Source organism: Ochotona curzoniae, unplaced genomic scaffold, assembly GCF_017591425.1.
Source record: "Ochotona curzoniae isolate NIBS_2020 unplaced genomic scaffold, NIBS_Ocur_1.0 contig_1014, whole genome shotgun sequence".
Lineage (NCBI taxonomy): Eukaryota > Metazoa > Chordata > Mammalia > Lagomorpha > Ochotonidae > Ochotona > Ochotona curzoniae.
The window spans coordinates 35191104-35217570 of NW_024464920.1; the positions used below are offsets into that span (position 1 = coordinate 35191104).

The 26467-nt window shown below is 44.0% G+C and overlaps 1 protein-coding gene across 1 annotated transcript in view; it reads left to right on the plus strand.

The window, feature by feature from the left end:
- Window positions 1-6484: 6484 nt before the first annotated feature.
- The window catches only part of LRIG3 (leucine rich repeats and immunoglobulin like domains 3), a 46057-nt gene continuing 26074 nt past the window's right edge, over window positions 6485-26467 (plus strand). Inside the window, exons 1-3 of the mRNA XM_040990133.1 lie at window positions 6485-6953; window positions 12659-12730; window positions 12935-13009. Coding sequence (XP_040846067.1) covers window positions 6718-6953; window positions 12659-12730; window positions 12935-13009 — 383 coding nt within the window. The 5' untranslated portion in view covers window positions 6485-6717. The remainder of the gene's footprint in view (window positions 6954-12658; window positions 12731-12934; window positions 13010-26467) is intronic.

Here is a 26467-nt window from a genome sequence, read left to right on the forward strand (position 1 = left end):
ACTCTCCTGATCTGTAAAATGAAAATTAATTTCTGTAATATCATGTAGACCAACTGTTTATCCAAGTGGGAGAAATACATTCTGCAAAGAAATTTTTTTAAAGTTCCCAAGAGGGATATATGAGGCTTTTTGGTAAGCATGCTTAATGATTCTTTCAACCTCATAGTATAAATCATAACAAATTGAGTCAGGCAGTAACTTTAAAAAAAGATTTATTTATTTGAAAGGCAGAATAATACAGAGGGAGAGGCAAAAAGAGAGACCACCCTGTATTCAATGGTTTACTTCCCAAATTCCTACGTTGTCTAGGTGGGCCAAGGCAGAAGCCAGGAAAGAGGCAGACACTCGGTCCAGGTCTCCCACGTGTGTGGCAGCTGTGGGTCTCTTCAGTCATGGCCACTGCATCCTAGGATGTCGATTAGCAGGAAGCTGGAGTCAGGAGCGAAGCTGGCACGGAGCCGAGTCCTCTGAGGCGGGAGGTGGCTGCCTATAGCCATAAAGGTAACTGCTCCCCACCCTGCTGTACAAGAGAGAAAAATGGAGACTGGAACTACAGCCCTCTACTGTCTGATTACCTGCTTCTCCTGGAGGAACCTCTCATCCTGGCGAGATGGGCTACCTTCTATGGAGTGTGGGTTCCAGTGAGGTGTTCAAATCATAGCCAGTTAGTGGTGGCGGGGTGGGGAAGCAGGGAATCGAAGAAAATCATCTGAGGTACTAATAGGAAAGGAGAAATTTGAGCCCAAGGATTTGTTACTGAAGGATACTTGGCATTGAGGAGAATCTGAGGGACTTCACAGGTGCCCAGAACCTGCCACCCTGTGCCTGCCATGCCCATGCTCCCTGGAGTCCCAGGCTGCACAGAAGTGATTTTCAGCATATCCAGCTTTGTCCACAAAATTGCTTTCCTCAGAACACACGTGACTCCGAGACGGTGACTTGAGAAATGAGTAACACACAAAACAGCACACATTTCACTTGTGGTTAAGTGAACGCTCAGATAGCACTGTTTGTTTTCAGTTAAGTTATATTGTACAGTTGGCCAATATGGGAGAAACAGATGGGTGGCTATCTTCGTTTTTCTAAATATTTTCTAAAGAGTTAGACATGTACACAGCAGGAGGTTTGGCAAAGCGAGATTCTGCTCTCTTACTTTCCAAGTCAAGTTTTACATGTTATGGGTTGGTGGGGAGAGAAAAAGGAGGGGGTTATCTTTGTCTCCTAAAATGCCTTAATGAATGGGAAAGATATGGTTAGGTTACACAGTGCAGCCACGTTTGCTTTTGGCATCATTATCTGGGGATTTTTGAGCTTTTCTTCCTGCTTTTCCTTATCTCTCTTTCCTTTTCACAGTTCACACTTACACAAACTGTGTCTTTCATTGGAATGATAAAGCAAGTACTGAATGTTTAGCTTTCATTCTTGTCCTTGGATGTTAAAACTGACAGCTTAGCACCTCTATTACTTTTTATCTGGGAGTCCTTGGCCTTGCCAGCACTTGAGATAAGAAAGTCTCACACTTACCAGGGTGCAGGGGGCATGAAAAAAAAAAAAAAACAGGAAAACTGACAGAGGAAAGGGGCAGGGATATGGATATAGGAACCGTGGACTGAACGGGAGGAGCAGGTTTCTTGGAAGACAGACAGGACTTGCCATTCACCGGGAGGAACAAAATTATCAATGAGCAGTTGTCTGATGGAGCTTAGGCAATCTTCTATGAAAACTCAATTTTCAACTCCCCAGTTAAGCAGTATAAATTTCTGAAGCAGTAGAGAAATCTAACATTTTATCTCACCACAATTCAACTGTAAAAGATCTGCCTTGAAAATGAGTTTGACCACCTCACACTAAATCCTTGTGCGTGAGCCACAGGAGCTCAGAATCAACATCTAAAACGACAATGCCATGCTTGTGTGTGCATGGGGGGTGGTGGGGGGAGGGAGGAAAAGGGGAGAGGGCAAGGGAGACGATCCGTTTTGAGGTTATTATTGTTTATTGATACATTCAGGGAGATAAAACAGAAATTTATATCCATTTTCTGTCTTGGTTTGTTTTGTGCTTCTCTAACAAAACACCCGAGAATGAATACTTTCTGAAGGACACAGAGTCATTTCCTACAGTTCTAGGGGCTGTGAAACCCAAGGTCAACGATCTCACATTAGGTGAGGATCTCCTTGCTGTGTCAGGGTAAGAGAGTGGGAGAATATGTTTCCACGCGGTTTATAGGTTTCTATACATTTTTTTCTTCTTCAAAATTGTTTTTCATGATATAGTTCCATAGGCACAGGGATTTCCCCTCACCCCCCGACTCCTCTCTCCTCCCAACTGTTTTACCAATATCATTATAATAGCACAGTTCTTCAACAAGAGTTACAAGTGCAACATTCTGCTGTTTAGTGTATCACGGCCGTGTAGCATAGACCATGCAGAGGGAGAAACTGACAGAGAGGACAAGAGGACCAAATCCACTTTTATAACAACTTGTGCTTGAAATAACCCACTTCTGCTGTCATGGCAAGAATCCGTTCCCCAAGACAGAGGCCTCTTAATCTCATTATTGTTAGATTCGCCACTGGCCAAAATGTTAGATTCGCTGACCACCAGGGAAACAATAACTCAGCCGAATACATGAGAAGAATCTTGATGGCCTTTATTTCAGGGAACCACGGTCATGGGCTTCCCTTCCCCAGGCAGCACAAAGACAGAAGTGAAGGAGTGAGCTGCAGAGGACGAAGAGCATAAAAGAGAGGCAGGGGTGGGGGTGGGACGACTTTTTAAAACGCCTTGATACAGAAGCTGAAACGGGGTCGCCTAGGCCCTTATTGGTGGGGAGATGTGGGTCTGTGCCCCTCATTGGTGCAACGGTGGTCTCACTGCCTGAGGGGCCCGCCAGAATTCCCATCCCTTCCGGGTTTGGTTGGAGGCAAACTCTGCCCTTCCCCAGTTACCCGTGGTAGCCATCAGTTACATCTTAAAGGTACTGGGGAGAGGCACCTGTTTCCAACAGAAGAATTTGGTGGGATACAGTCAAGCCGTAGCACTTTCCTCCTTCTGGTACACACTACCATTCCTGGTGCTTTGCAATCATTCCTGCACGCCACATCAGTGCACTGTCACAAGCTTCATCTGCCCAGAAAGTCAGACATCCAGTAGAACTACTCTCGGCTTTGTGTTTCACAGAGGTCTTTTGAAAATATTCTCTTGACGTGAAGTTTCCAGGAGAGATGAGCTCCTTCTTTCCATTGACTGCATGATTAGGATATGTTGAGCTGGAGTAGTCTCATTTCATGTGGGCTGCATCCTTCTACTTTCTCCAACTGTGTGAACTTCTAAGCAAGCAAGAGCCCTGTCTAGAAATATCTCTGCTGATGGATTCTCACTTTTGATTCCTTTCGAGTAAGCTCTTACAGCTGCTTACAAATTAACCTATGTGAGCAGTTCTAGATACTTGTAATTCCCCCGCTGTGGTGGAATGTGTTCTCCAGAGTGCACGTGCTAGATGCTTTAATTGCAAAGCCACAGTGTTCAGAGATGCCCAGGTCTTGAAGGTTCTACCCTCAAGAATGAGATCATACCATCGTGACACTGGGTTCCTGATAAAAGGATGGCTTTGCCCCCGGTGCCAGGTGATATTTTCTGCCATAGAGTGAAGCAGCATGAAGGCCCTGGCCAGAAGTGAGCCTCTTGACCTTGTCCTTCCCAGCCTCCAGAATTGTAGGAAACAAATCTTTGTTCACTGTAACTTGCCTCATTTGACATATTGCCTCATAGTAACACAAAGTGAGCTAACACACTTTCCACCACCTTAAACAATATCTTTCCCTTGTTTGACTTGATGGCACTGCCTCAGTGATTAAGGATCTTTTCCAAACTTCCAAATTATATGATAGTGCACTATTATAGAAATGAACATATTATCTTGTTGCATTTATATTTATTTGATTTACATAGCATTTAACTTAATGGAGTATTTAGTTGTGAAGAAGTCTGGAAGTACTGAGAATCAGCACCTGAGCGGAAGGAGCAGATTTGCAAAGAGTGAACTAGGCAGGGTCTGAAGACCTCTAGACTTCGGCTGATCATACAGATCAATCAGGAAGTTTTCCAGGGAGAACAGAGAGAGAGTTCACGCAGCCAACTGGCAGATGGAAGCCAGACTTCTTTTTTGTGTGTGTGTTCCCAATTTACAGATTGAGACATCAAGTTACTGAAAATTTAAGTATTTTAACATCGCATAGCTGGTAAACTCTTTAATGGATACATAGAATACCTGGGTCTATGGAAACCAATAGAATCCAGGAGGTGAAGTGAAAATTCTGTAGGCACTTGGGAGTACACTGAAGGGAGAATTAAGCAGGGCTTAGGGAAGCCTGCTTCAAAAGAGAGAAGTCTAACATGAAACATCAGCTGACCTCACAGAGGAGGGGCAGAGAGTTATCTGGTCCAGTCATCTGGACAGAGGGACCCGCATGGGAAAGAAGGCCAAAGAAGAGGACAAAGAAGCCAGGTAGGAGGAGAGCTGCAAACAGTTCCCAGAACAGGAGAGAGATGATAAAATGCAAGCTAAAGAGGTAAGTGGATGTCAAACACACACACCAAAAGCTGCGTAAGTCACTCTAAAGAATTTGAACTTTAGTCCCAGAACAATGGGACCTGGGAAGGGGGATTAGGCAGCTGACTCACAGGCTTGGATTTGAGCTTCTGGGATATCACTTGACTGCACTGTGGAGAAAAGCCTGGAATGCCAGAGAGGACTAAGTTTGGGGCAGTAATCTAAGCACGAGCCCACAGTGACCTGTTTGTGAGACATCTGCAAGGATGGAAGACACATGCAGATGCTAGCTTCCACAGGACTTGCTAACTGACTAAAGGTGGAGGCAGTGGTGAGAATAAGGCAGTTCAACATGGAGCTTTTGGATTTGGGGAGCAGTCCAGACATGGTACAGATGGACAATTCGAGATGACTTATGAAGAGTTCAGTACATGGAACTTTGGGTTAACAGAAAATGAATGCTAGCATATTCGTGATTTATCTCACATACGGGTGAAATCTTAGGATGGAACCACCAGTTACACCACCAGCAATCCTCACAGGGGATTCTGAACTGGAAAACCCAAAGCATAACTGTAGCGTATCTTGATCAAGCAAGTAATACCACAATTCCAAACCAAGAGAGCCTCAACTGTAGGTATTTTCCATTAAGGGTTGATGCCAATGGGAGCTGAAATGAGCAGGATAGGGTATCTTCTACAAAACAAGGTACATCAGCTTCCCTTGTACGTAGCAGCTGTTACATACGGGCATATCAGTGGGCCTTAGTCTCAACTCCACAATCTCTCTCCACTCCGTCACCGACAGCTCCAGCAGCCTCAAACACAGGAAATCTTGGGCAGACAACAAGCAATAAAAAAAATGTATAGAAGTGGAAGCCTAAAATAAGCTTCCAGAGTTTGTTTTTGTATCCTTTGCCACAGTGGGCCAGCTTCCAGCTGCAGGAGCTGGAAAATGTTAACTCCCGATGTCCTGCCACCTCCTGACTTCTCTGCGTGGACTTCCTCACTGGGAGCAGCGCGTACACAGATGACCGCTAAAGTCTCCATCGTTTCAACAGCCCGTGGTCCGAATCATCTGCAAGAGCAATGCCAGGGCGGATCTCTGACCGGCAAAGTCCTATGTAGCCTGATCCCAGCCCCATCCTTTTGAGGCTAGTGTGCCTGGGTGCCTTCTCTGTCCAGAGCTGTCATTCCCAGGGGTGGGACCAAGGTGTGTCTATGACATCTTTCCTCCCAAGTTTTCATTTTACTTTGAAATGTTACTGTGACTGTTTTCATTATTCCTAGCTCGTGCCTGGGATCCATCACAGTCTGTGAGAATAGCTCTGTCCAGGACAGAAAGGCTAGCTATTTGCAATCATCTCTAAAACCCATGGTTTTTGCATATTATTATTGTTCTTAATGTGGATGCCTACATACTGGGGAAAAAAAAACAATGCAAAACTACGACGCCATTGTTAGTGTGAAAACAATTGCATTCCCATCGAAAAATGGTACTATCTGTACATTTCCTTTTGAAATGGTTCCTGATAGTAGCTCATTTAACTCCCCCAAACCAGCCCTGAAGTTGCCCTAAATACCTTCGAGAACTAGACCAGTATTTTTTCACTTCCTTGCTCGTCCCCTTTTGCGCTCCGACTCCATTTGATACATGTTTCCCAGGACGTAGTGGAGCCTTCTGGCTAGAGATGCTGGAAAATCTAACTGAGTTTCCTGCAATCTCAGCTCCACTTTCTCCCAAGCGCCGGCCCCCGGCTGGAGCCTTGTTTTTGTCACATGTCCGCCGGGTCGCCCGCGGCCCGGGGAGCCAATGGGCGCGCGCCGGCCTCTCTGGGCCCCGCCTCGCGCCCTCGCCGCGCGGGGACTTGGCGCAGCAGCGAGGGGAGGAGGCGAAAAAGTTTCTTTTGCGGGGCAGAAAGGACTTGGGCGTGCGGCCGCTACTCCGGTTGCAACTCTACCGCACTGGGTCGTTCTTTTTGGTTTTCCTACGGGCCGCTGGCGAGCATGAAAGGGCTCCTCTGCTGGGAGTGAAAGAAGGAGTTTGCCAAGGAGCGCATTGCACGCGGCCGGGTCCCGGGAGTCCCAGCGGATTGGAAGTTTGTGCCGGGCCCGAGTGCACACCGGCTGCGGAGCACCGGGCAGAGCAGAGGCCGCCGGGCCGCCATGGGCACGCCGAGGTTCTGTGTGCCCGCCGCCGCGCTGGGGCTGCTGCTGGGCGCCCTGCTGGGGCGCGTGGGCCCAGCGCAAGGCAGCGGCCGCGGGGCAGTCGGGCAGCTCTCCGGGGTGATCGCCGAGCGCGCGTGCCCCTCTTCCTGCCGCTGCCTTGGAGATCTGCTGGACTGCAGTCGCCAGAGGCTGGTGCACCTTCCCGAGCCGCTGCCGCCCTGGGTCGTTCGGCTGTAAGTATTCTTCCCGGACCAAGGGGGAAATGGGCTACCCGCGCGCGATTCGGGCAAATCCGAGGGCCTGGCTGCTGAGGGATTGGCAGCACGGAGCTTCTTACGCGGCATCTCTCCTGGCCTTAACCACCAGGGACTCTCCGTGGAGGTGGAAAGAGCCTTGGTTTCCCTTCCGCGTGCCTTGCGGGCCGCGTAGGTGGGTGCTAGGCGTGCCCAGGCTGGCTGCAGGCTGGAGAAGGGGAGCGGGCACCTGGGAGTGCTTGGGACCTGGCTCCCTTGCCAGCGCTTTGAGCTAGCTACCGGCTTCAAACGCTCGCCGCTTCGCCGCCGAAGCGGGAGAGAGGGCAACCTGCAAAGCGGCTGGAGTTTGCGGTCCTTCCTGCCTTTGGGAGACTAGCTGAGGGCTCTACGTTACTTTCCAACTGATTCGGGCCCGCTTTCCCCGTTCCCGATCAGTGACTGAACAGGCTCCTTTCTTTTGGAAAGTACTTTGGCACGGTCTAGCCGCTGTTTCAACCAACGGTGGCATATTTGTGGGGGTTCTAACCGTCTGCTTGGTTTCTAACCTTCGGCTTGGTTTCTAATTAGACTAAAAATCCCGGATCCCTGCCCGACCGCTCCGTAACACATCCTTCTCCTGGCCAAAAGTTGATGGAGAGGAGTGATGAGTAGATCCAAAAAGAAAGGAACAGGGTTTTTCGGAACTCAGGATTGTGTGTTCTGTAGCTTCCCAGCGCTCACAGGGCCATCTGCTCTGATGCAAGTTTGGGGATTTTTAGCTGTGAAGTCTAAAGACTTGAAATCACGGCCAACTGCGTGAAAGAACAAGGGGGGAGGGGGAATTAAACAGCAGAGCTTGAAGTGTGGAGATCTTTGCCCGGGTTCAGACCCAGTTTGACTATGATTGAAGGTGTGCCATAAAATGTAACACGTAAGTTAAACCGAATTTTTAAAAAAATAGTCTCATTACAGTACAATTCATATCTTATGTTAGATTTAGGCCTAGCAACATGGCAGCGTACATTTTTCAGCTGTTAAGATGGTTCTGCTAGATTTTGCTAATGGTCGTGGTAGGCTTGGTTTTGTAGCTTAAGGAAACGTGTTTTTAAAATCATTCCGTGGAAGCAAATCTTTTCATTTGTCGTTGTAGAATTGTTAGCGTTCCAACAGCTCTAAGTGTGACTTGAACACAATAGTAGAAACGGGTCCTGAACTGGTACCTGAGCTTCTGTCCTGAGACGTCTTGTCTTCTTTAGTCGTTTTTATTACAATTGAAGAAGGAGATAAGGGGCTTTAAGGGAAAGCAGGAAGGCTTTCAATTAGTTGTGGCTAATTCTATTCAATTGCCTCTTGTGGAGGTCATGCTGCCTTATTCATGAACTGTGAATGGTTCTATTGACAACATATGGAACTGAACGTTTGAATGACTGGAGGTGAACACCTAGGAAATAATGGAGGGACTAGAAAGAAAGAGGTGGGCGGGTGGGGGAGCTTGCCGGGGTGTGTTATGAAATGTCCGGACCGTTCGTGGACTCTGGCAGTTGGGGTTCACACTTTCAGCTAGCTCATGGAGTCCTGCCAGTACGCGACATGTTCCTCGTGAAGTTAGACGTTTTTGAGAAAAGGACTGTGGACTCTTTGATTCGAAGCTGCATTGAACCAAGAGGGGTTCGCTGATACCTGTTTAAACATCGTCTTAAGAGTAGCTGACCTAATTAGGATTTTGTTTTGCAGATAATTTGGCGGCACACTCAAAACAAATTACAGTTTATTTGGTTAGCACAGTCTTTAATTACATTTCCGCCAGCAGTAAATTGTCTCAATACAAGTCCACATTCCTTGAATGTATGTGAAAATAAGTTCCACTTGTCTAAATAAGCACTCCGCCTGTTGTCAGAAGCCCCGCTGTGATCACTCATTCAACAGCTCTGTCATTCTTGTACTTCTGACCATCTTTGTAGGTGTCACCCAACCATGTGGTCCTAAGTTCTTTATTGTGTTGCTTTTGTTTGTGCCTAAAGCTCTAGGGGTCTCCACTCCCCCTCTGAAAGGAGCAGAAAACACTGGGAGTTGAGTTCTGCCTCCTCTGTTACTTGGTGTTTTGAAACTGAAGTGTGAGAAGCTGCTACTCAGATTTACATAATTAGCAAAGCTCTTAAGCAGGGTATTTCGGAGTTCAGAAATAAGTAGAAAAAAATGCGCCCCGTTCCCCCTCCACCTCATATCTGCCCCTTTTTTTCCTTAGATAAGAAAAAATGTGTCTTTGGATTAGTTTATGAAAGCACTTTTAAGAAAAAGTGCAGTGTCTTATCTTATGTTTGATTTGTTGAATTTGCAAGTTGGAAAAAAAATTCCATGCAGACATGCCTGTGTGGTTTTTTTTTTCCACGCTATTCCGGTTGTGATTTATTGCCATAGACACCTCAGGTGTGAAAGTTGAATAGTTTGAGCTGTAAAATAATAACATTGTATCCAGTTCTTTCAAAAAGTAACCTCTAACAGTCTAATGAAAGTACCTCTTAAAACAGTAACTATTTGAAGCCTTGCTTACAAGGCCTTTAAAGGGGGACTGGAGTTTACTTCTAGAGTTCTTGCTTGCGGAGTTCTGAAGTTCAAGAGGAATGCTTGTTAGACTATCCTTTAGCCAAAACAGGCAAAAGTTGCTCAGCTGCCAAGGAGCGCCTCAAATATTATTAAATTCTTGCTGGAATTTCAGACTTATTTATTTTATCACATAAAAAAATTGAGTTCGCAATGGGGCTTCAAGCAAAAGTCCGAAAGGTAATTTCTGCTGGTGTGGCTTCTTTAGTGTCGGCCTGTTATAAATCTTCTGGATCATTCCAGCATTTGAGGGGAGGCCTGGGGGGCAGGGATGGCCCTTATGGTTTTCACAGCTGTTTTTCTATATTTTCCAGACTAAAACATGAACATAGCAGGCTGATTTATGAGTCACTTTGGATCACTGTTTTAAAACAGCTACAGCCTGGCTTTTTTGTTTTTTGTTTTGTTTTCCAGCTTTTTTTCCAGATTTCTGCTGAATTAGCAGCTCTGCAGGCCCCAGTGGGATTGATTAAGAAGCTATGCTAGATTTGCATTTCAAAATTTGACTTGGAAGTCAGATTGCCAAATGCTGAAAGGAAGAAAATGATAGCTGAAACCAAATGTTGTCAATTAATTGTTCGCCTATAGATTGATTTCCTTGCAAATATGCAAATAGAGGCTTCTCTCTCCCATGTAAAAAGAGTTGATTTCCACAGATGTGGCCAGCTGAATTCTGGGTAGCCAGTTACCCCCTCCACTTTTGTCATTTATTAACTTCACTACAGAAGGTTTTTTTTTTTTTTTTTCTTTCACTTCTCTGGGGAAGATGTTCCTTAATGCAAATCTAAAAATTAAGAATCTGCCTTAACTGAATAGGTTATGTTCCGAGTTTAAGAAAACATGAACATTTGTACAACTTTCTTCGCTCTTTAATATCAAGAAGATTTAGGAAAGCGTCACATCCTTTAACTGGAAAGTAGTTATCTCTGAAATGTTAACCATATTTTTTAAATCTAAATTAAGGTACATTAAAAGTGTCATGGCTTTAAGTATTTGCAGTAAAAGTCATGGGTCATTTTCTTTTCCTTTTGTGTGTGTGTGTATTCTCCCACATATACTATGGTCTTAATAACACACACACACAAAACAAACTCAAGAATGAGAATGTGTTGCCAAAACTGGGTTACTTAAGCTTGCCAGCTCCCACTTCTGGATGAGCAAGGAGTGGTCCCCAGTTTGAGTGCTGGTGTCTGAAGGCAGTTACCCATCTTAAAGGACTTGTTGCAAGATCTCATCCCATCACTGGTTGAAAAGAGGTCAAGCATCCAATCTCATTTCTCCTGTAGTTGCCTTGTGAAATGATACAATGGAGTGAAGAGAGTGGTTTTTAGATTAGTTTTTTTTTTTTAATTAAAAGGAAAATCACCTGTAGATGTCAGATGGTTTCCTCCTTTCTGTGAAAATAGGAGACAGTAGGGGATACAGGCTCAATGTCTTTTAGGTGAGGCGGGTCCAGGGTCAAAGCGAGACTTTCTGTTGATGCAGGCCACCTCCCAGGTGAAGGGTGCTTGTTTTTAAGACCATGTGGGAAAGCTGTGGCTATCTGGGGTGCTCAAAGCATACAGGTTTTGTTTGAATCCTAACGTGAGCTGTTGGGCTCACGGTTTCCTTGATGAACTCCAGATGGACTTGAACTGGACTGTGAGGGAAAGTGTCTGGCTCCAGCCAGCATGGTGAGCATGCACAGTATTGGTTGTAATTGCAGGATTTTTATAGTTTAAAGACTGTGCCAGATTTTTTTTTTTTCATGTTATAACTCTACCAGAACAAACCTACTCGTGTCTGTTACTGTCTGGTAGGTCTTTAGACAAACATTTCAAATAAAATCTTTGCAGTTTTCTTTTTTTTCTCCAGGTGAAAGAGAAAAAAAAAATCTAGGTTTATTCTCTAAACAAAGCTGCAAGACTGAAATGATGTCTGATTTCTGATGATTACATAAGCAGCAGGTCACACTGCGCCTTCTCTGGGTGTAAGCTCTTGTTGATTCCTGGAGGCGGGCCAGGGCGGGGCGGAAGGACACCCATGCATATACCAAATGCAGAAGCATGCCATGATTTCATGCTTGCTCCGGTCAACTTACCTACACCTTTGGTTATTTAAAAACATTCATTTTAAATATTGCCCTAATTCATTTACTAAGGGTTAGGTAGCTTCTTTTGACTAGGGACATATAAGCCTGGTTGTTCGCCTGGTTCTCAGCCATCTCATTTTCATTATATCATTTTAAAGTCATGTATTGCCCAATATAGGCATGGTGAGCAAACCTATTGGACAGATTGTGTTTCATATTTCACATCTTCCATGGTGAGATTTTTTTTTTTAGCCTAGAGGATTGTGAATACAACAGTTCCTTATATTAAATAGGTATATCCTATGGAAATTGCTATTGAATTAGCTTGAGACTTTGAGCAACAAGCCACCCTGATTTGATTTGAATGGTGGAAGATGTCTGGACAGTCTTCTGCACTTTGTCAGATGGCTCATGTGGCTTAAATGGACGCATTTTGAGATGTTGCGAGTGCAAGAAGCCAGAGGATTCAGGCTGATTTCTACTTCCTGCAAACACCAACACTTACACTTTGAATAGCTGGGTTCCTTGATCCAAAGAAAAGGATGTGTGTGAAAAGCAGTTTCTCCTTTATTTGACTGCAGTAAGGAGATTGGTGCTTGCTGTTTTGATAATAAAGGGTTTTCTTTAGAAGCCTTGGGTTCGGCACCCTGCCTGTTGAGCTACCCGTTCCTAAGCCATGCTGTCATGTCAAGCAGGGAGTGACTGGGTGAGGGAAGGGGTGGGGAAGGCAAAGCTAAAGTCCCAGTTCACAAAAGATCTGTTCACCCTGTGCCAGAAAACAGCTCTTAAAATGTCTGTGGGCTCCAAGTGTTCCAATCTGCCAGTCTCTCCAACTAAGTTTGTCCCTGGCGTTTGCACTTTTTGACTTTGGCATTTTAGTTACCATCTTGTTCATGGACAGAATGGACCCGTTATTTCTCCTGTTGTCACTAGTGTGGCTAGAGATGACTCCAGCGTCCACTGTGGCTTGTTATATCACTAGGCAAGGTTTGTGACTTTAGAAAAACATAATTTTCTTTTGGTTTTCTTATAGGGACTTAAGTCACAACAGATTATCTTTCATCAAGGCAAGTTCCGTGAGTCACCTTCAAAGCCTTCAAGAAGTGTGAGTCTGAGCTATTTCCTATTTGGGTTCTGAATGCAGTGTAGTGTTACTATTCTTTACACTGTTCAACTGCAAAGAGCATTTGAACCGTAATACTTACTACTTTTCACTTGAAAGTTATCCTTGCACAATTTTCAAAGTGTTTGCCTCTGTAAGTTGCTGATTATCTAATCAATATTTTCTTCTCTTTTTTGGTACTTCCAGGAAACTGAACAACAATGAATTGGAGACATTTCCAAATCTGGGGCCAGTCTCAGAAAATATCACATTTCTCTCTTTGTAAGTGGATATTGGCAGAATTTTGTATTTGTTTGTAAGGCTGTGACCAGTACTGCCTCGAAGATCTTTGAAACAGAATTTGAGTGTTCCTTTCAGGATAGTATTAAGATGGGCCCTTCAAATTGATTACCCTGTTTCCAGGTTCCAATGTTGTTACAGCTGTATTCCAAATATTTTTATAACAACATGCTTTCTGATTGCTTTCACTGCAAAAAGATTCAGAGTACACACCTTCCTCCAAGGAGACGTGCATTTGATTTTATTCCGGAGACGAGGATGTTAATACTGGTGTTGCTTAGTGGTTGGCATGGGATCTGCGGATTACACGTTGTATAGCTCTTGGTGGTGAATGATCAGAGTGGCTTGGTGAGGAATGGTGGACTTCGTAAAAAGCCACTGGCGTATTCTCTTAGATATGGCGCCTGCAGGTTCAGCAACAGCAACTAAAAACATCAGCTTATACAACTAAATTAGTATGCGATTGAAGTCAGAAAAATCTCTGCATGTTCTTTTGCAAATAAAGGCTTTTGAATTCACTTGAAAATTATGTTGAATTTTCTGTATTTTGAAGCCAGATAACATATTTTGATATATGAACCAACAAAGCTTTTAGAATAGCTTTAACCTTTGGCATTTGCACGTACCATCTGGAAGCCCAAAGTTTAATTTCCCAAAATAGAGTAAGTTGCCACCTGAATCTTGAATAATTGAAAAATATCTGTAAGCTGCTGCAGAAAAAAAAAAAAGTATTTTCTTTTTTAAAACAACTTTAGACACAGAATCCACCCTTGCTAGTTGCTTTTGGGAAAGGTGCTGGGAAAGTTGAAATCATACAGTGAATTTCAGAAAAGCTGTTCAATTAATTAAAGTGATCGCTATCCAATTGCTTACATCTGGTGATTTATAGAGGTTTGTTTTTACTGAGGGCTCAGGGCAGCCAAGTCACGGGTGCAGCCGCCCTGTCTGCTTTTCTCTGTTCTAAGTGACATTTGATACTGATGTGGTTTTTCCAAAGTTCTGAAACAGAAAGGAATGAAAGAGAAAAGCAGTTGGTATTCGGCAAATAAACACTGAATTTAAGAAATGTTTTCATGCTGGCATTAATACCTCATTTCTTTGTCTTTCACAATTGCTGAGCCTGTGAGAGTTTAAATGGAATACTGGCTTCGGTATCCTAAACATCTCTTGCTTTTCTTGTTTGACCAATGGGGCCTGGTAAAATCTATCCTACTTGGCTGTACTGTCGTTGTCCAATGTCTTGGTAGATTCCTTCTGCATGTCCAAGAGAGCTTTGCGGGTCACGGATGTCAGAGAGGATGTGGGGGGTCTGGCAGTGTGAATCTGGAATCTGGGTGGGGAGGGAGAAGAGTTTGTTCTTTGGCTCTGGTAGGGAGTTGGCGGCGTAAGAACGTGTGGGGAAGTTAGAAACTTCTATTGGAAATAAGTAATCCGGTGATTGTACCCTTGCAAGCCATACCTTGTCATTAGGCAGCGAGAGGGACGTTTGGGAACGTAAAGAGCTTCAGCATTTGGACTCCTCTCCATGCAGCGCCGTGCGTCAGATCAGCCTGAGTCATTTCGCTTTCTTTCCCCCTTAATTTGTTGCAGTACATCTGACTGGTGACTGCTTTGTACACCTCATGTAATGATAGATCCGATTTATTACCTAGATTACAGAGACTCTGTAAAGAATAATTTATGCGTGGGGCTGGCTAATTCAGTAGGGAGAGTGAAAAACATTTTCAAACCCAGAAAAGAGCTTGAAAAAAAAAATGCGCCTCTTTCTGTTTTGTTTCAGCGATGTTTGATTTTGTCCTGTAAACTTCCTCGGCTCTTCATTTCTGGTACTGTGCGTCTGTGTGTGGCGTTGTGTAGAGCGGAGCTGCTTCTGCTCCACAGAAGCCAGTGGATGATCAGAGCTAAAGCACACATCCCTGTGATTTCAAAAAGAATCTGTTAAACCACATGACCTGGCTCAGAAACTTGCTTCAGTACCGCAAGTGTCTTTCAAAATAGTTCTCAGGATGCCTCCACTTAATGTTATCAAGGGTTTTCTTCTCTTTTTTTGTAAGCTAAATTTTGTGGAAGAAAACTTTTTTCTTTGTGATCTGTACCAGTTGAACAATTTGAAAACCATTTTAAGGACAAGGAGTGTAAGTTGGAGTCTTAAGCCTGAGATACAGTAGTAATGTCTTGTGTTGTTGCTGTTCTGTGCCAGCCACCGGGGCTGGGTGAAGGTTGCGCACAACCTCCTCTTGTAAATATCTTACCCAAGAAACTCGTATCGGGCCAGTAGCGTTCCATGTCCAAAGACGACTTCCGTAAGAGACTGCTTCTGATGACGCCAGGGAATCCTGCTAGATTGTCCAGTTCTGGGGGCAGTGGGTACAAGTGCATTGGTGAAATTCATTTCTGACAATTTTAGGTTCCGTTGGAATGCCCGAATGCTAAATAGAGCTTTTTTTTTTTTTTGAGTTCTGCATAGAGCAAGCTAAGAAGTTAGCTCGCATGAAGAGGCAGAGCATGGTTTCATTGTGTGTTTTGAAGCTTTCTTTGACAATTTCCTAGCTCTTTCTGGGTGGTGTATTTTTAAGAGAACAAATGGAATGACCTTTGAAATGTACACGTCTTACAGGAAAACTATTGACCTTGCCTAAGCGAGCTGAATTTCCTGGATATGCTGGTTCTGATTTTATGTGCGTGATATGACATGATCTGCTTAAGCTGGTTTTTTCTTTTTAACCTTTGACCTACATTAGGGAATATTTGAATCCCTGAGTGATGCAACAGTATAGTTAAAAAGAGACCTTATTAGTTATTTCATAGAGCTAGTTGTGTTTTAGTCTTGATGCTGGTTGTTTGTTTATATTGTGCTGCCCAACGTGCAGATAGATGCCTGCTTGATGACGTATAGCTGGAAAAAGTGTGAGGCCAATGGCTGTCCTGACTCTATACCCAGAAATTGCATGTTCATGGGGCTGGCTGAGCCCAGGAGTATCCATTTTGAACACTACACTTCACCAGTGCTAACCAGATATTACGTACAGATCTCTGGAACCAGTGATAGGCTGGGGATCATAATCAGGTAAGCCATTCTCTTATTTCTGACATTAAAGGTTAGACCATTTCTCCCCAAACCATCATTCTCTGTATAGGCTGTCATTCTACTGAGAATGACTTTGGTCATCCTCACAGAGAAGTTATTAGTACCATTCTCCATTTTTACTAGTGATTTCTGCCCCACCCCCACCCCGTGTACTCTATCTGTGAGAAGCTGTTGAGAAGACTGAAAGGTGAGATTTGGTATTCAAAACTGTTCCTCTGGCTTTAGCATCGAGAATGGGGGTGGCAGCTCATAAGACCCTCGGGCCAGTCCAGCAGCAATGGGGGTCCTGTTTGGTAGGGCAGCTTCGGTCATGTCAGAAGAGAGATGAAAAGCAAAACCCAAGGCATGCTGTGTGAAACTGATGGCTGGTTGCAGCTTTTCCTCAGCCTGTGGCTGTGGACGAGATACTGTCTGTCTGAGTTTGCACTCCTCTGAAGTGGGGATAGGGAGTACCTAACATACAGGGTGACCGTGAGGAATGGGAGAGAGAGTACAGCTAACACTGACACACACTGGGTGCTCTGTGGACAGGATTCCATAGGATGCTGATGAAGATGGCAGGGATTCATTCATCTGCCTTCTGTTGAATACCTAAATACCTAACAAGTGCCAAGTTCTTGTTTCAAGTGCAGACGACACTGGAGTGTTGTCATTTCCTTTTTTTTTTTTTAATCATGAATTTTGCATTCTAGTGCCCAGGAGAGAAAAGACTAGATAAGTTGATAGACTCTGAAAGATAACTTGAGTTAACGATGAATACTGCAAAGGGAAAGAAAGGAGGTTGAAAGGGTTGGGGAGTGCTGGCCTTTGTCTTTTACTGTGTGTGGGCAGGTGACTATTTTCCAAATCTTCTTGTACTCTGAGTGCTGTTGTAGGATTCGGACCCAGCGTGAACCAAACAGGCCTCTCTGCCCTCATAGAGCCAACCTTCCTATAGAGGAGACAGACAGAAGGCAATGAGAGCCGTTGTCATAAAGGGGCACGTTCCAGGCGTATGTGCAGGTGTACAGCATGGAGTTAGTGCTTAGTGTTTGACGTAAGAAATAGTTGTAGAATACTTACATGCACTTGGCAGTATTTAGACAGATGTTCTCATTAATCTACATCAGTTTCTTAGACTAAACCCAAGTCACTGAAGATGGACAGTGGAGAGAACGTATTTGTGTTATACTTAACCTATGGTCAGCTATGGCCACCTGGTAAAATGATAGTAATAAAAGATTATAACAGCCGTAATAATTGAAAGGGAAAGAAAGAACAAGAGAAAGAATTAAAGATCTAGCTTGCCACTCCACAGGCAGTGTGCATATCCTGGAGTATCCATGCATGGCGAGGAGAATAAAAGCCCTTTTCCATGTGCCTGAGGCTGAGCATCTCAGCCCACAGAGGTGACTTTGGGATTCAGAGCTAGAGATTTTATTTTTGTTTGTTTGGACAAACGTTAATGCCAGGCACAAGTACTTCATGAGGTCCTAACCCCAAAACTGCAAATACAGAATCCAATCAGTGAGAGAGCACCCACTGCCGCTAACAGACTCGACGTGTTCCCACTCCGAAGGACCAAGCAAGGTCAGAGAGCAGTCTGCCAAGAGGACTTGCTGGTTGTTCTCAGGGATATCAAGGGCGACTTTCCCCTCTGCCTGGCAGTCCTGAGACCCTGTGCCCAGTGAGAGCTGAGATCCAGTTCCATCAGACCATGACCGCTCCCATCTCAGAGGAATTTGGGGAAACAGGAAAATGATATGTTTATGCCCCTCACTCAGGGTGGGAAACAGTGTGGGCAGTTCGAGTGCCATGAATGTGTAGTTACTGTCAAACTTGGTGAAGGACAGTGGCGTTGTCTTCCGGGTTTGCAACTCCCTGTGGTACAGCGTGAGCAGTCTCTGGTGGCATCTGTCAGGCGTCTGTTCCAGGGTAGGACTTTAGACTTCCTGAACTCCCCAGCCCCACAGCACCCTGATGCCCTTCCCGGCACATAGAATATGCTCATTATATCCCTGAGTGTCAGAGAGGACAGAGAGAGAGAGAGAGAGAGAGAGAGAGAGAGAGAGAGATCTTGGGTCCTTGAGCAATAAAAGAGTAGAACAGGGAATTGGGGACAGAGGTTTTTGTTCCCGCTCATCCTCCTGACCCATGTGACCTTAGACAGGCTTAATTAACTTTCCTCTGTTTATCTGTGTAAGATGTCTGCCCCTCTGTCCGCGCGTGGTTCCGGTACAGGATCAAGTGGCATAAGGTACATGAAAGGGCTGCCAGGAGAGTGAGGAGCTACAGCTGCCACCGTTCCCATCCTGGTGGGCTTGGCAGGGATGCCGAGGCTGGAGGCAGCCAGCCAAGGCAGATTGCTGCAAGGGAGGCTCATGGGACGGTGGGCTTTAGAAACATAGTCTAAAGAGCACGACATGAAGGAAGGAAGGAGAAAGAACTTTGCATTTAGGAAGAATGGTATGGAAAAGTATCACTCTTCAAATAGCTTCCCTTAAGAGCATACCCATTTCGTTTTAGTAACTGAACAACCTTAGTAGTCTGAGGCCTTGTGTATCTGTAAGGTGAATTTGGAGCTGTTCTATGTCTCCCTTGATAACACCTCTTGTTTGCTAAATGCTAAGGGAGCAAAGGGAGAGAGGACTTGCCTGTGCTCTCAGGGGGCTCTGAGTAATGGAGAGCTACAGACAGGAAATCTACAGGCTGCATTGGGTATCGCCCAGCATGGCAGGGGCTTGCCTGGGGTGTGCCATTAATAGGCTTCAAGGTCTGTGGCATCTGGAGGGCAAAGGAGGGAAGGAAGGAGACTTGAGAAAGTTCGGAGGGATCTTGCACTAGATCGTCTTCTGTGTTTATTTGGCTTGTGTGTTTCAGGAGTCACTGAAGACTTGTAGAAGAGAGGCCTGAAATGAGTGTTTCAATTAAGTGTGGAATTGTTCTCTCTCTCTGTCTTTCCTAAGAGTGCTCAATTTCAAAATCAAACGCCACAAAGGCCCATAATGCGATTTTGATAATCAACAGCTCTAACTTGCCAAGTGCCTGTCATGCGTAGTTTCCTGAAGCCACTGTGTGCTTTGAGTCCTGCTGGGTGTGAGGACCACACCTGTCTGTTTCCCACCAGTGGAAGTTGACCCAGGGGTGGGAGTCAGTTAGGCATTGGTTTTTGAATGGTGAGTAGCACAAATTTGAACTCATGATATGAAATGCAATCTGTAGAATTCCGTTATTTAAATACTGAACTCAGCTCATTTATTAAGTGGGAATTTCATTCATAAATCTATTGTTCTTGTTACATTTCCCAAATCAGACTATTAAATCATTGTGAGGGACATTGACAGGGGAGAGTCTCTGGTTGAGGGGTGAGTTGGCAAGTGGAAGATCTCTCTCTCTCCTTGTCTATATTTCTTCCTCTCTCTCTTTATTCACTCAGCCTGCCTTTCAAATGAATAAGTAAATCTTTTAAAGCCTGTTGATAGGGTCTCAGCTCAGAAGTGGAACTAGGGAACTAAGCACTGTGTACGTTTTCAGCGCACGAGGTGTCTGATTGTTTTTGTAAGTGTGTGGGACAGCTCAAATAGTTGTGAGCATTGAAAAAAAGAAAGAAAAGAAAAACCTTCGTAAGTCAAAAGAGGTTACCAGTTTGTCATATTAATTAAGAGAATGGGAACAGCTTTAGCCAAAATTAGAATTTCAAGTTTCTAAGCATAAGAGAGCTTTATTTTAATTAAGTGGACAGAAACCATATCCCATGCTTACCCACATGGGGGGGGGCGGGGGCGGGATGGATCTTGTGAAATGTGACCACTTTAAGTACAATATTCATCCCAAAATATATGCTGTCATAATGGGGATGAATGGATCAGTGTCTCTATTACAGAGCTGCAGCAGTCACTGGTCCGTGGGTCCTACCGTGTTTAGTGAAAACAACTTTAAGAAGCACCCTTGAATATTTTAATAAAAGGTACTTTTTTATTGGATTTTAAAACGTTGGTATATAGCATGCACATCAAATAGAGTTGACTGTCCACAGAGCTGAATTTATGACAGATGTCCCCTAAATTATCTTCACATTCAATCACGATGACAGCATCCAACGTCCTATGAGTGGACACTTTTCAGGTGTCTGTGGGTCTGTGCTGTCTGTTTTTCCCACTACATTGAAACTCAAAAAAGCTGAGATCATGTCTGTTTTGTTTCCATTTTAACCTTGGCATGTAGTATATAGCTTTGGGCATGTGGTGGATACTCTCTTCATTGGCTGGATGAATGATTGAATGAATGACTTTGTCCAAGACAATATGTATAGTGAATTAATCTGTTTCTCTTCCCCCCACCTATATACTCATAAGATCATTTTAATTCACAAAATGTCAATTAGTGTAGCAATTTTGGATTTTACTGAATTGATCATGCTAGTGGTGTTTTTTTGAATGTCTGTGAAGTTGACCTGTCTCCCTGGAACTTGAGCTTCCCAGACCTGGCTTAACTACAGACACTCCTGAATCGACAGTGTTGATCCTGAACCTGTACTATTTTTCTCAATCCATCCTCCAGCTTCTCTCTAGCCATTTTGATTTCTGCTTTGAAGTGTGAGATGCCACTGCTGGCAAGAGGCTTTCCTGTGCCAACTGAAGCTTGTTCTGCCAAGAGACAAAACAATAAAGTTGCAGCCAGTTGCTTTTCATGATTGGCTTGGCAAGATTCAACATGTGTCTCTGTCCTGGCCTCGTTACTTTCCCTTCCTCTTCCTTATTTTCATTTCTCTGTTGTCTTCCATAGGCCAGAGGTTTAGGGCTATAGTGAGATAGAGACACCAAAACAGGGGCGCCGAGATCTAACCGGTACCACCTCTCCTTTCTTTGGCTGAAGGTTGCTTTCAGAACATGAAAGGAAAGGCATTTATAAATATAAACATCTCCTCTGGAGCTCTTAAATCATGTACTTGTCTGTCTCCCTCCTCTCCCTGTGGTTTTAGCCAGCCGATAGAGCTACCTCTAGAGAGAGCTTGAAGGCATACTGAAATATTAAGGTAGTATTCATGCGTCAAGTACTGTTCAATGTGTGTTTCACATGTTGTGCGTCCTCAACTGCCAGTGGTATGCATGAGCAATTCAACTTTTTTTTTAAATTTAAAAAACCAAGTAAATATATTGTAGAATGTAATCAAAATGGGCATGCATTTTTTTTTTCTTTAGGAAAATTGAGTTGCTTTAGAGTTTAGCTGTCTGCTTCCACACAATGTATTGGTTTAGAGCAGAGGGGGATACGTTTTCAGAGATGAATGGGTGGGTGTTTACAGACTCAGGGAAGGAGTCAGTTCATTGTAGAAGCGTAAATCTGTCTTACTGTGGTTCTCCATTCTCCCCCTGTATCAAGGAAAAGGGCAGAGGAATTGGAAAGGGTTTGCTATGTTGTGGAGTTTGTTATACTCCTGAGTGTCTGTGTGCAGCCCTAGTGACGTGAGATTGGGGGAGACACTTTTGCCCATAGAGAAATCTGAGAAAGAGGTCATCCAGCCTCCCTCCCATTCAGCCTTGCGAGGCACAAGCGCTTATTTGTAGAGAAGAGCCTTGCCATTGTGACTAATTCCGTAGCTCTGCTTGGGCTTCTCCGTTCAGCTACTCTCTGCCCTTCCATGGCCTCTACCTGCTAATGGTACTTGGACATTTTACACTGAAGGCTTTCACAAAGCCTTCTCTCCTTGTATTTTTGTTCTCATTTCTTGTGTTACTCAGGGTCTAGATCATTTTTTTTCCCCCAATAACTGTTTGTGTGCAGCACTGCAAATATTCTGTATCTGCACTCTCCACTCTGGTGGCCATGAGACACATGAATATTGACTACGCGAAATGGGGCTAGTGTGACTGAGAAATTGTGTTTTTTAAATTTGATCTAGGTGTAAATGGTCACATGTAGCCAGTGGCTGTTTTCCTGGATGGTATGTATATGTTTAAGCCCTTAGTAGTACAGGTGTCCTCTCCCTCAAAACATATGTTGGGCATACAGTGCCCAGGGAGAAGATATTTGCAGTGTGTTCTGACTTTGTATACAACATATGGTAGAACCATCTTTCTTCATTCTGAAGCTTAAGACTATATTAGCATTTTAAACGCCATGTTGTATTGTTGGCTCATACTGAGTTTGTGGTCTTCTGGGCTCCTTAAATGTATTTATGACCTTTTCTTAAGAATGGCTTTCATAGGCCTTGTAAATATGCTTGATCAAAAATTCAGGACACGGTCGCATCATAGCTCTAAGCTCACCTTGCTTATCGAGCATGGTTTTAGTACTCTGAGAGTCTAGGTTGTGATACAGCAGAGACATGAGTTAGACTCTCAGGTCTGTGATGTTTGCACTTGAACCTTCACATCTCCATCCATGTTCCTATGAAATGCTGATAGCACAGGGCCACAGCAGGACCACAGGAGCCACTCTCATCTTCCCTAAAGGTCGTGGCCACTCTATACAGGTAAAGAGCTTAAGATTGCCTGTCTGTTTGATTGCCATCACCGCATTTACCACGTTTGATTCACAGCAACAAGTTAAATTATTGGATGGAATTGAAATATTCTGTGTTGATGAAGTTGTTAGTTCATTGGACTGTGAACAGCATATCAGAAATGAAAATGAAATTAATTAGCCTTAAGTGTTCCTACAGAATCAGTCCTCTGTAAGCTGTTTATTAATCCAGAGTTCAGAATAATGATGCAGTATTTTCCAGTTTATGCTTATCAAATGAAAATTGTTCTATGTACATTAACTTCCTAATCAAATGTCCTACACAAATCGAAGGTGGATTTTGTTTTCAGTAAGAAAAATTGCAGTAGTATTTTTGAGGGAAGGTTTTGTTGACTTTGGTGTCCAAAGAAAACCAGGTTTTATTCATTGATTGATTTCTGTTGAAGGCTTCCTGTTAGGCATGGTGGACTGAGTGCATTCATGTGACTCTGACCCCGGTGCAAATGACAGTAAAGGAATAAAAATAGTGCATAACAACAGGAACAAAAAGAAAACAGAAGCCAAAGAGCAGATGCAATACAAACGAAAGATACCATAAAATTTTTGCAAGCAAATGGATAAACTGTAGCTGACTTAAAAGAGGGAGAAAGTAGAATTGATTCTTTCTAAAAACAACATTTATGTGTGTGTGTGAGCACTTTGAAAGCTCAGAATGACCAGCAGATTCCAAGCCTATAAAACCAAGGGGGCAGAGTAGGACCAAAAATAAGGGATGGGTTAACATTCTTAAAGTCTTCAAACAACCAGTTTTCCTCCTCTAAAACTCAAAAGCCCAATGCATGCCCTTTCTCTGGCCTAGAGTACTGCAAGTTTATTTGTAGGAGAGAGAATAGCTTAAAGAGAAAATCTGGAATTCCAAACACGGGCCCAGCCACACAGAGCATGGAGATGAAAGGTGGCATCTTTGGACGCCAGGGAAGTTCAGTCAGATCTGAATTCCGAAGGTGACACCACCTCCACCAAGCTTACTTTCCTGTTAACTTTTCCAGATGGGAAACTGGAGGATTGGAGAGATAGCATCCGCTGAAGCTGACAGGAAGCCCTCTTGTCCTGAAATAGGGGGGCCTCTCACAGTCGTCTCTGCTGAGACCCACCACTCTGTGAGCCCATGTCACACACAGCCCTGAAAAGCTTTGGAGTGCTGCTTTTTATGAACTATGCATGAAAACCCAGCAGTCACCAGACGTTTAAGAAGCTTCTGACAATGAAGTCAGAATCTGAAACAAATGGGCAAAGGCAATTGGACACCATGGAAGGAGAAGGAAACTTCCAAGTAAATCCGATCTCTTTGGAGTCAGAGGAACGAGTGCTATGTCTACAAAACTAGGAAAGTGTTGTTTACAAGAAAAGTGTCCAGAAAATAAGTTAAAAATAGACATGTAAAAAGTAATGGAAATGTTGAATTTTCTCAGAGGAGATAAAAGACAAAGGAATGGAAGACAGAACCAGGGGAGGGAGAGAGAAAAGGAGCTAGCAAGTCTAATCATATGTAATTAGGAGACATAAAATGTATCAAAGATTTAAAAAAAAATACAAGATTCACAGAATTGAGAACTACACATTAGTAGTCTGAAGAGGCCTACTCAGAACCAGCACAGAGGCCTGGAACATCTCTGGCGGATTTCAGAATGCAGGGAGTAAAAGAAGCTGTAAGAACAGGACTTTCACCTGGGGGTTCAGACACCTGTGTCCCACATTAGAGGCCCTGGGTTTGACACCCAGCTCTGAGTCCTGACTCCCTCTTCCCGCTAATGCAGTGATGATGACTCAAATGACTGGGTCCTACCATCACCTTGGTAGGATGAGTTTCCAGCTTTGGCCTGGTCCCAGCCAAACAGGCATTTGAGGAATGATCCAATGGCTGAAAGAGCTACAGCTCTGTTTTTGTCTCCCCCTCTTCCTATTGTCTGTCACCACTTCAGCCTCTTATCCTTCATGCCTTTCCAATGAGTTTGTCTATGAGGTTCAGCAGTGGTTTTCCAAGAGTGCTCCGGCAGCTTCCATGACCCGGTACTGTGGTTTAAAGGCGTTATCAGCAGTTCATGTAACTGGAAACCTCCACAATGTCATGATATTGGTATTTGAAAGTGGGAGCTTTGAAAGGTAATTGGGGTTTTATGACATCATTAAGGTAGGTTACCCATGGTGGTACCAGTGGCTGTTGTAGGAATGATAAAACCTGAACACTCAGGTTTACTCTGTATCATTGTGAAGATCTCTGCCATGTTGTAATGCAGAAGGAGGTCCCTCACTCTGTGCTGGTGCCATCCTTTCATACTTTCCAAGCTCTGCAACCTTGAGTCTTTCAGTTATTGCTACAGCAGCCATAAGACAGATTCAGATCCCTGGGAACTTGGTAAACGTGCAGATTCTCATATGGGACCTCTCAGTGGCTAAAACAGAGTCTTAGAGGATGGGACTCAGCAACCTGCTTCAGAGAGCCCTTGTTGCTCCAACTCTGTAATCCTTTAGGCTAATCCATTTTTTAAAAATTTGTTTGAAATGCAAAAAAATCTGCATCTACTAGTTCAATTTCCAAATGTCCACAACAGTCAGCACTGGCAGACTTGAGCCAGGAGTCAGGCATTCAATCCTGATTGCCCACATGGGTGGCAGTAAGCCAAGTACTTCCCAGGCAAATTAACAGGGAGCTGAACTGGAAGCTCAGAGTTGCCTGGACTTTGATATGGGATATGGGAGTCGCAAGCAGCAACTTAACATGTTGTGCAGTGCCTGCCTTGTACTAGAGTATCTTAGCTCTAATCTTAACCACTGGGCTAAATGCCTGCACCTCTACTCCTTCCCTAATTCTCATGAGTCTCAAGTTTGAGCAGCACTGAGAGAAATCAGAAAGACTTCTGACTCCTCAAGTTTATATCCATCCGTGAATGATAAACTAAAACAGTGTCTTACAAATCCTAAAAAAAGAATAAGTGCTTTCTAATCTAAATGCTATACACACCCACGCTGTCAGTCCTATCAGAATATTTCCAAACGTTGGAGGGGAGAAGCACCTTTCATTAATGATTTCTTGGAAAGCTAATGGATGATACAGCCCAGGAAAATGAGTGTATACCAAGAGGAAGATTGGCTGGGCAGCCAGGCAATGAAATGCTAATGTGGGAGAAAGGGGAACCAGTCACCTCCAGAGACAAGGCTGAAGATGAAGCTGTGATTTTTACATGATGCTGTTGTGAGAACCACTGTCTCAGACCTCTGGTCTTCTGCGGTGTTTGTCATCTGAATCTCACAGCTCCTCAGACAGCTGGAGATTGCATCCCATCAACCTCCACATACAGGCGCAAAAACTGAAGATTCACAAAGTGTAGTACGTCAAGGCATGAAACCAAGAACAGAATCAAAATCTCCACTCGAGGACCTTCAGTTTAAATTATTATGTCAAAGAGGTTGATTAGAGTATCACAGGTTAATGTCTGGTGTTCCAGTCCAGGAGCATGCTGGTTGCTAGTGTGTATTTACATCTGGAGCCACCATGGAGTCACTACTCAACAGTTGGTGTCAGAATCTTGAACCCATCCATTGCATTGAGAATTCTAGGAAACCAAAGATGAGTTGGAGGTTGTCTATATTTGTCAGTAAATCATGAACTCTCAGTGGTCTGATATGTGAAAACGGCTCCAGAATGCCTTAGCCTCGAGAGAGGTAGAGCAAAATGTATAAATCAGACAGAATCAAAACAGAGGTAGCTTTTACTGCGTGTGAATGGCTTATGCAGATCCTGTTGTCTCCTAGGACTTGCCTTTATATATGTTTATGTAGAGCACTAAATGGGACTTACAGTGGGGGATCAAAGAAGGGTTGTTTTGTGTGCGCTGTACATAGGCTTT